The sequence below is a fragment of the Ictalurus punctatus genome, chromosome 28 (assembly GCF_001660625.3).
Source record: "Ictalurus punctatus breed USDA103 chromosome 28, Coco_2.0, whole genome shotgun sequence".
In the NCBI taxonomy this organism is placed as follows: Eukaryota; Metazoa; Chordata; class Actinopteri; order Siluriformes; family Ictaluridae; genus Ictalurus; species Ictalurus punctatus.
This window is the reverse complement of record NC_030443.2, coordinates 15,270,444-15,280,986: the sequence shown is the minus strand read 5'-3', so window position 1 is coordinate 15,280,986 and position 10,543 is coordinate 15,270,444. Positions and strand designations below refer to the sequence as shown.

At 39.5% G+C, this 10,543-nt stretch overlaps 2 protein-coding genes across 2 annotated transcripts in view; one reads left to right on the top strand and one right to left on the bottom strand.

Annotated features, from left to right (window-relative positions):
• Positions 1-10,543, top strand: part of LOC108259741 (uncharacterized) — a 109,734-nt gene that overhangs the window by 86,971 nt on the left and 12,220 nt on the right. The gene's annotated exons all lie outside the window — the stretch shown is intronic.
• On the bottom strand, positions 2,038-9,585 carry lman2la (lectin, mannose-binding 2-like a). Its single transcript, XM_017460632.3, has 9 exons — positions 9,192-9,585; positions 8,727-8,845; positions 7,800-7,917; positions 7,622-7,704; positions 7,416-7,448; positions 5,101-5,262; positions 4,861-4,975; positions 4,135-4,257; positions 2,038-3,466 (listed from the first exon to the last, which is right to left on the bottom strand). The coding sequence occupies exons 1-9, from the start codon at positions 9,316-9,318 to the stop codon at positions 3,324-3,326; spliced, it is 1,023 nt and encodes a 340-aa protein (XP_017316121.1). The 5' UTR covers positions 9,319-9,585; the 3' UTR covers positions 2,038-3,323.

Here is a 10,543-nt window from a genome sequence, read left to right as displayed (position 1 = left end):
ATAATTAGCAGCATACAAACCATGGTGAGAAGAGCTTTGAGTAAGCATGAACAAAGCACTTCTGTCATTTCTGTAAACTTTCCAGAAAACATGCTCAGTAGCAGCTCTGTGTGTGTCATTGTGCTTCTGCTGAATTTCCTCTCAGGAACTCTACAGCTCTTGGCACAAACAATGAAGTGATCGAGTCGCATTCAGAAACGTCGCCTCAGTGACACAAGTGACCTTTTTGGCTCTGGCACATTGTCAAAGAGAGACAAAACTCATTTTATGTTGAACATGGATGGAAAGCTAGAGTGCAAGAATGCTTCCCAGATCCATGTGCACTTGGCAACCAGAATTGTTGACTGGTTGTTATTTTAGTATATAATATTAATCAAAGTCCATAGAAAAAAAACACCCATTTCTAACTTATAGCAACCCCTAGTGGACTAATGCTGTAATAAGTGGTTCATGGTCTTAGTGTTGTCTATTAAATTTAGTGGAAATTAGAGTCAAAATGTCTCATTTATTCAAATCTCCATAAAGACTAAAACACAATAGGGATTTTCCCCAGTCACAGTTGATTTATTTTTCTATAAAAGCATGTCCCAAAGTATTTAATAACGGATCAATTTACCAATGCAAACATTTCCTTATTAATTAAAGAATGACTCATACTATTTTTTTTTTTTAAATCTATAGTGGATATAATGTTTACACACCCATGTTAAAATGGTGTGTGTGTGGTTTATTTATGAAAAAAAATGAAACCAAGATAAATCATCTTAGAACATTTTCCAACCTCAATGTGAAATTACAATGTATAAAAATTAAGTGGAAAAACATAATATATCATTTATAATTGTATAATTATAATCACATTCAAGCTGTCATCAATGAAACTATTCTGAATAACCCCAAATAAAGATCAGCTGTTCTGTAGGATTTTCTAGACATCGTCTTGGTTTCATCCGACTGCTGACTGCTGTCAAAAGGTATCGATCAGGAGAGGGGTATGAAAGAATTTCCAAAACATTAGATGTACTATGGAGCATATTGAAGGCCATCAACCATCAAGCAGAGAAAATGGCGTACCACGATGACATCACCAACAACAGGACGTCCCTCTAAAATTTACAAAAGGTTAAGACAAAAAGGTACCAGGGTATCTGCTAACAGACCCACATCAACATTAAATGAGCTGCAGGAATATCTGACAAGTACTGATTACTCTGTGCATGTGAGAACAGTCTTCGCATGTCTTTGTTATGGGGTAGGGTGGCTAGACAGAAACCCTTTTTCACACACACACAAAAAAACAAAGCTCAACTAAATCATCCCAAACATATGGCAAAATCTGCTATGGTCTGAAAAGACCAATTCCAAAAGGAATAGTTATTCAAAAATATAAGCACATCACCAAAAGGAACACTATACCCAAGGTGAAGCACAGTAAATAGTCTGCACTTATATAGCACTTTACACTGTGTCTCATTCACACACACACTCCAATGGCAGCAGAGCTGCCATCGCTAACTTGACATCTGGAGCAACTTGGGGTTCAGTGTCTTGCCCAAGGACACTTCGGCATGTAGCGTCACATGGGCCAGGAATCGAACCTCCAACCCTATGATTAGTGGGCAACCCGCTCTACCACCTGAGCCACAGCCAGCCACACAAATACCAGCCACGTTTAGTGCAAAACTTTCAAGTGTCTACTATTAAGCTGAACATGAAAAGGAATTTCACCTTTCAGTATGACGATGATCCAGAGCATACATCCAAAGGAATGGCTTAACCAAAAGATCAACGTTCTCTGTTCTGAAGAGTTTCCTGTGTTGGAAAACTTAAAGGTTCAGCTTGACTTCTGAGTCTTATAAAGTTCTGATAGTGGAGACTCCTTCCAAAAATGCTCAGTAAACCTCTCCTCACAGAAGTCTTCATGTCATCGTATCAGCAATCATGTATGCAGTCAGATATTAAGCTTGTGAACAAAGAAAGGTCACGTTCATTAACATTGGAGCTAACTGGATGTGTTTATAGAGTTCATTCATAAACTTCAGTTTTCTGATTTTATTTTACTCCAGTTTACTCTCTTATGGGAATACAGTTTTAGTCAATAAAAATGATTTAGGCAGCACTTCTGATAAAACTGTAACAGAAAAAAATTCAAACAAAACTTTTTTTTTATTAATAAAATACTGTTCCACACAATAAATGATGCTTTCCTTCCGTGTCTGAGGTTTTCAGTCAGTTACAGTCAGTGCAGAGTTCCCAAACTCAACATTCAACACAAGAACACACGTGAGACTACATGCAATACACTGCCGGTGTAAAGGCAGCACCCCATATAATCAGACAAGGAAAAAGGTTCTGTTTGCTTGCCATTAAATTTACAGGTTTATAAGAATTCAAACAGTACATCATCAATCACCCCCATCAATCACTCGGTGGCGTCTACGCTATATTTGTACGCTCGAACGAAATATTCGAGACATTATTTCTGCTCCTTTTTTTTGGTTTTTATAACCATTTCACATTACAGAGGATACCTATTTTTTCCCCAACAATTTTAAATAAAAATCATGTCATGATGCAAATTTTTCATCTGATTTCATAGTTAATGAAACGTTTTAGAAAATTTTGCCAACAAACATTTTTAGTTAATAAACTGCAGCTTGTAGGTATATCAGCCTACAATATTTGTGAAAACTGGACAAAGAATTGGATAAATAATTGTCAAATATCTTAAATCTACCAGTGATTAAGTTTTTTCTTAAAAACACACTTGTATAAAATTCCAATCAAACCAGCCATTTCTGAGAAACAGTTATTTGACTGTCATAGCACCCCCTAGTGGTCACATGACATATTTGCTTACAAGTTTTCTAAAAATCCAGCATCATGTTGACAACATATGGATTGAATTAATATTGGCCAACAAGGCAAATTCCTTTGTCAATATTGTTTTGCTTATCAACGTGGCATATAATACAAAACAACAACAAAATAACAATTCAGAATATCGTTTCATAAATATCGGGGCTGTAGTGGAAAAAAAAACAGTCAAGGCCGTTTCCTATTTATACTTAAAACATCTGTCTTATACGAGAAATACTTTCAATCTTATAAAGCCCTGCTGGTTTGGGGTTGAATCCCGGTTCCTACGTTGCTTTGCTCTTAGCATTTAAAACTCCTTTGTTCTCATGGCTAAGTCTTTCATCCGTCCTTTTTTTGTGCACAAAATCAAACCCATTTGCTCAGTGTGCACCGATACTGGGGAGCTCGTGAACCCATCGAGCCCAATCCAGAAGTTCTAGTCGCGGTTTCAATCTGCTGAGAGCTCAGTAGAAGCGTTTGCGTCGGCTCTCGTTCCAGTGGCTGTAAACCACAATGCTCACAACAATAAGAAGGAAGAGGCCCAGCATGGAGAAGAGCACGGTGAAGAAGATAGCGATACTGCTCATTCCTTCGCCTTCCTCGTAGCCTGCGAGAGAAAGAAAGAGAGGTTTTGCTTGCAGTTTTATGAACCGGATCATCTGAAAACCAAATGTGTTTTGTAGTGATGCCCAAAAAATTTCATAAAAAGGCAATATGTCGACGATATTGCACCATGCACTAAATCTTCCATTAATGCAGCTCAGCCAATGCAGCGAGTCAGCTACCACAGACACACACTAATGCTTCCTTCTTTCTAGGGGTGCCATTTATTTTGTCCTAACTGAATAGCTAGCCTTATTTGTCTTCATTTCCAGATTTCTTTCGGATCGCTTTCTTTCAAGTCATTAATATAAAAAGTCTGAGTTAAACAAAAATTTTTCAGTTGCATGCATAACTGAAATAACTAAGCTACGTGAAACAGACAACACGCGTATATATAAAATGCACGCCACTGATGTAAATGTGAACCTTTGATCCATAGACTCCAAATGACATCGACTCACGAGCTTTTTGTACGACACGAACGTTTTTTCCCATACGGGATTTTCCCGAATACCTCACTTCTTATGTAAACGCTCCTGTAAAAACGATTTACGGATCAATTTGTTCGTATCCAGCTGCCTTATGAGATACTTCTGAGAAGTATCGTTAACGTTATCATCTGCCTAATTAACGTGAAGTTGTTGCTGAGGATTAATATAAATTCCGCCTTACTCCTGATTAGCTCCATATTGTCCACACTTGGAACTGTGATCTCTTCTTCATCGTCTTCTTCCTCTAGTTTACTCCGGAGTACTGTCAGCTGGTACAGCTTCAGAGAGATGAGATCATGGTTGTCTTTTTTTGAAAAAAAACAAACACAACTTTTATTGTTAAAACCAAACATGTCATGGCAAGTCGTAATCATTCATAAAGCTTAACTGGCCATGATGTTATGACACAGATGTATTACATTATACACGTATATGTACGCATGTACTGGATAAGAATTTAATTACGTTATAAGCAGATTATTATTACGGAGAACATTTCGTACCAGTGAGAAAAGCAATCACAAACGCTATTGCTTTTCATTTGTGACATGTCATCCACGTAGTGATGAAACTTGAAATGCAGTGCGACGAGGAATCACGTTCACTTCTGCCACGTAGTCAGCGTTTAACTCGTTTAAAAAAAAAAAGATAAATGTAGCCCTCAGGCTGATTGATTGTCACTGAAGCAATCAAGCGATATCAAAGCAGTGCAAAGAATTAGAAAAAAAAGCGTTTGGGATGTTTCCGTTTCACATTTTTCACTGCCGTGATTGCTTTTAAATGTGGATCACGTTCATTTTTGACACGACTTCAGCGTTTCATTCTTAGAAATGAAATTGTATTTCACACTAGTTCACCAGCATGAGTTGCTACAGTGCCTATTCGAGACTATGGGAGAATGTTTTACCCGAGAGGTCTCCGGTGATGGCCGAGGCGCCGAAGTAGTAGCCCTGAGGTAGCCGCACCCCCGGTATGTCCAGGCAGTCCCTCCATTCGTGCTGACCGTCGATATCGATCATGACCTGTACAGAAACGGTAGCAGCCGAAGTGAATGACTGATAAGCCACACCTTCGAAATACTTGCAATGTCAAAAGAGACTATCAATAGACTATGGTGTTCTCTTGGAGCGTCTCCTGCACTACTCACCGTGAGTCTGCGCCGGACGTATCTGATGAAGAGGAAGGTGTCGTGTTTGAGGTTGCGCACCATGGCGTTGCAGCCGCCCAGCTCCGTGGGTCTGCCGTCACGCTCGTGATCGTAGCTGATCGTGCCGTTCCCCACCATGGCTAATACGTATGGGAAGATCCTCTGTAATGCACGACAGAAAGAGGGTTAAGTTAAAAACATTTCTATAGAAACGAACACCCACATGAGTTTATACTGAAAAGCCAGCTACACAAGAAGTCTGCAGTGGGATTGGGGACCGTGGCCATTGTTTAAAATAGGAAATCCATTCAGCAATACAAGCACTAAGCAATTAGTTGTAAGGAGTTGTTTTTTGTTTTTTTTAAGAGTATCATTATATCGACACAATTCATTGAGTCATATAAGGAATGAAACACTTCAAGGCACGACACGTACGGTGGTGAGTTACTGTTAGCACTTCAGAGTTGATTATTTTACCAATAACAGCAAATCCTAGTGTTGTATTCCTTTTATACCACAGTAATAAATCTGCAATCTCTAACAATTTCTTATTCATTAATGAAATACTCATGAGATAATAATGATAATGATCATAAGTCTTTATTGATCACATATACATTACAGCACAGTGAAATTCTTTTCTTCGGATACCCTAGCATGTTAGGAAGTTGGGGTCTGAGTGCAGGGTCAGCCATGATACAGCGCCCCCTGGAGCAGAGAGGGTTAAGGGGCTTGCTCAAGGGCCCAACAGTGGCAGCTTGGGAGTGCTGGAGCTTTAACCCCCGACTTTCCGATCAGTAACCCAGAGCCTTAACCGCCAAGCCACCACTGCCCCCCTAATAATAATACTTTATATCGGTTTATAGTTGCATTCACGGTTAGTTCCTGTTACCTTTAACAGCTATACATTAACAGTCATTCCCTCACCAGCCTGTCTTTTTTCTCTTTAGGTTAATAAGATATGTTCATGAAAGATTTTTTTGTGGCAGAAAACCTAAAGTTACAGCTTTAATTCTGACTGTTGTAAAAAGTGTTGACACTGGAGACTCCTTCAAAAATGAGATGCAAATATCTCTTTACAGAAAATGTCACCATTTCCCTGTGAAAGAGCTGTTACTATAGAAACGATAACGCAGAACGAACACAATAATACAGTATACTGTAAACCTGTCATCTGCATTCGAGAATTCAGCAGTGCTGTGGTATTATTAGTTTTCTTTCAGCAATAATATTATGATAACACAATAACTATAAATAATGAATTTATATCACTATAATAGTGCAATGTACACCGATCAGCCACAATATTAAAACCACGTGCCTAATATTGTGTAGGTCCACCTTGTGCAACCAAAACAGCTCTGATTCGTCGAGGCACGGACTCCACAAGACCTCTGAAGGTGTGCTGTGGTATCTGGCATCAAGACGTTAGCAACAGATCCTTTAAGTCCTGTAAGTTGCGAAGTGGAGCCTCCATGGATCGGACTTGTTTGTCCAGGACATCCCACAGACGCTTGATCGGATTGAGATCTGGGGAATTTGGAGACCGAGTCAACATCTTGAACTCTTTGTCATGTTCCTCAAACCGTTCCTGAACAAAGTTTGCAGTGTGTCACGGCACATTATCCTGCTGAAACAGGCCACTGCCATTAGGGAATACTGTCACCAGGAAGGGGTGTGCTTGGACTGGAGCAATGTTTAGGTAGGTGATATGTGTCAAAGTAACATCCACATGAATGCCAGTATCCAAACTTTCCCAGCAGAACATTGCCCATAGCATCACACTTCCTCTGCCGGCTTGCCTTATTCCCATAATGTATCCTGGTGCCATCTCTTCCCCAGGATGTGCCCATTGTAGGTGCTTTCGGTGGTGGACAGGGTGTCAGCATGGGCACTCTGACTGTTCTGAAGCAACGCAGACCCATACACAGCAATCTGCGATGCACTTGATAGACACCTGTCTATCATACTCGGCATGAATTTGTTCTACAGTTGCTCTTCTTTGGTATCGGACCAGACGGGTTAGCCTTCGCTTCTCATAACTGTTCACTTGCTGTCTAATATATTCCACCCCTTGACAAGTGCCACTGTAATGACGTGATCAATGTTATTCACGACACCTGTCAGTGGTTTTTAACATTATGGTTGATCAGTGTACAGTATATGCTCCATACTACACAAGCTAACTGGATTCAATTATTGTGAAAGAAATAAGGATATTTATGTATATTAGCTTGCTGTGATTGTGTGTGGATTAACAGCAAAACAAAGCAATTGCAGCTTAAGCCAAACACGAATTTGTATCAGAGCTGTACCTGTGTGCGAGGGGTGTACCTTTTCTTCTGAGCCTGAATGCAAAAGAAATGCAAAACAGAAACAGATTATCACCCATTACATATAAGGACGAGCACTAAAACTCTGATTTACTCTCTTCTAATATTGCATTATGGGAACGATTATTGTTCTGCATCAGAATAACGCTGTGGTACGGTATGACAGGAAATATTACCAAGAATCATACCTCTATATGTTTTTCCTCGTTAGGGTAAGTATCTACGAACAGACCTAACCCTGTAAAGAAATCTTTATTTCCAAACACTGGGCCTGTAACGATATCAGTGGGGAAATGCTGAAATGATTCGGACGTGAATACAATTTATACTGAATGTTGTGTATCTGCACAGGCATTAGTGCTTTACCTTTCTGCATCCGCTCTTTTGTGTACCACACCGCCAGGCCGTCTCCATTCAGGTTCTTCTTCCCGTGACCATGGATCTTAAAGTGCACCTGCAGTTCCCAGTCTTTCAAGTGACACGGCTACACACACACACACACGCAAATACGTATTCAACTTCATTAAAAGGAAAGTGTTTACTGCTGTGTAGTATTCTGTAGAACAGTTTGCATCTTTCATTAGCAGTTTTTTATTCGGTAAAAATAAACTATGATGGACAAACATTTACCGAATAAATTCCTCGAGGCGCATCAAACAAATTCATATGACTTTGCCTCAACAAATCATCCATCTTCTATACCGCTTATCCTACAGGGTCACGGGGGACCTGGAGCCTATCCCAGGGAGCATCGGGTGCCAATCCATCACAGGGCACAATCACATACGATCAGCCTACCATGCATGTCTTTGAAATGGAGGAGGAAACCGGAGTACCCGGTGAAACCCCGGATCACGGGGAGGACATGCAAACTCTGCACACACAGGGCCAGCGGGAATCAAACGCTCAACCCTGGAGGTGTGATGCGAACATGTTAACCGCTAAGCCACTGTACGCCCCTTGTCAAACAGACAGAATAGAAATGGCAGAGAGAGCCATTTGTTCTCTAGAACACATGGGATTTATTCGCGAATGTTCAATTTGCAGTCTTGGATGGCAGCTTCAACATACACACAAGAGACAAACTACAAGCGACATGAGCGACTTGTCACTTGCTAGACGGAATGTAGGGTTAAGAATTAAAGCGCTGTCACTTTAGGTAGACATGAACCCCTGCAAGCGTTGCTATCAGCACTTAGAAAGTGAATCATTTGCACAACTAATGATCACATATTGATTATATGCCATTCAGGGTGGATTTTTCCTTTAATGGATGGAAGATGTGATACTCACCATGCGGCTCCACACTGCCCCCTGCTTGCTTTGCATATCCGGAGTGAGGCGCACCTGATCGGTGGTTACCATGGCATCACCCATCAGCTCCCAGTGGGAAGATCCGGAAGAGCCGATTCCTGATTCAATCATAATCAGATTCAGATTAATCAACCTTTCAATTAAAGCCTTTGCTGGTTGTTATAAATCTTATAAACCTAGATTCATCATGCAGTATGGATGCATGTTGGTTTTGGAAGACAAGCAACAACAACAACAATGCACGAGCCTATTATATCAGTGTTGCTGGATATAGAGATGCTCTATTAGAGCTCATTAAGTTATCTCTACTACGTACATTAAATACACTAAAACAGCAATCTAAAATATGCCAAACTGAACACATATCTTATCACGGAACCATCTAGAACATGTATATGCCCAATATTTATATGAAGGGGCATGATGCATGACACCGGCTCCTACCTTGGTATGGCTTCGACAACGAATATTCTCTCTTTAGAAACTCCTCCATTTCATGGCCATCATCAGACAAGGAAGATTTTAAAGACGCAACGAATATCATACAAAGTGTCAGCATAACTTTAGCCATTTTTCCCCACACATTCACTCTCTCCCCTATGTGTCTTCAGCGATAATGTAAGGCGGCAGCCATCGTATTTCTAGCACAATCCACTGAGCGCTTCCCATTGGCTGCGCTCATTACATGGCGCATTTCTATTGGTGCGCTGACAAATCAATCAAATTCCACACTCAAACGTTCAGCCATTCTACTGGTCTCGGAACTTAAAAAAAATAATGAACTAATAAATCATTTATTTTGTGCAGTCTTACAAAAAGGAGAGAGTGAAATACAAGATCACACATACATGTTAATTCGTTATTATTATTATTATTATTATTATTATTAAATATTAAATCTTTGTTGTTACACAGACTGCAAATACATTGACAAAATTTTGTTAAAATATCGTAGTATTATCATATGAAAATTAATTCTAAATTATATTTGAATGCAATTTTTTAATGTATTTCTATTATATTTTTTTTATCCACATTTATTTGTATAGATTATACAAACAACAGGTGTGTTCAACTTAATGCAGCTCGATGTTACCTGGATTTTGTACAATATTTGTTACAATATTTGTGTCATGTTAAAATTTCAGAATGTCATATTTATTCCACTTTTTTTTTATTTATGTAGAAGAAAATTAATGGTCATTTAAATTTCAGACATTTCAAATGACATTTCAAAAGCAATCTGCGCCTAATATGCATGGTCAATTATTATTATTATTATTATTATGGTGGGGGGGGGGGGGGCATGATGGCTTAGTGGTTAGCATGTTTGCCTCACAACTCAGGATTTGAGGGTTTGACCCTCCACCCTCTGTGCACGGAGCTTGCATGTTCTCCCCGTGCTTTGGGAGTTTCCTCCGGATACTCTGGTTTCCTCCCCAGTCCAAGGACATGTATTGTAGGCTGATAGTCCCCGCCTTGTGACCTGAGTCCCCTAGGATAGGCTCCAGTCTCCCCTGCAACCTTGTATAGGATAAGCAGTACAGAAGATTATTATTAATAATAATTAATTACTTTATTATTATTATTATTATTATTATTATTATTATTGTCTTCATGAATGCAGATTGTGGCAGCACACTACTGGCGGAAAAAAGTGTCCGACTTGACGTCTGTCTTTTCATCTCCTTCCCCGATTATAACCTTCTACACTCTAAAACAGTCAAGGAGACTCAAAACACCTACATTTCTTATAATTATTACACTTTAATGGTTTAACATTACCTTAAATAACG

Bases quoted from the DNA above. Each gene is read 5' to 3' on its own strand.
- lman2la (XM_017460632.3), bottom strand. From the start codon at position 9,318: ATGGCTAAAGTTATGCTGACACTTTGTATGATATTCGTTGCGTCTTTA. The intron at 5,263-7,415 runs GTACAGCTCTGA...CGTGCATTACAG, and splicing joins GGTACACCCCTCGCACACAG to AGGATCTTCCCATACGTATT. The intron at 3,467-4,134 runs GTAAGGCGGAAT...TTTCTCTCGCAG, and splicing joins CAATATGGAGCTAATCAGGA to GCTACGAGGAAGGCGAAGGA.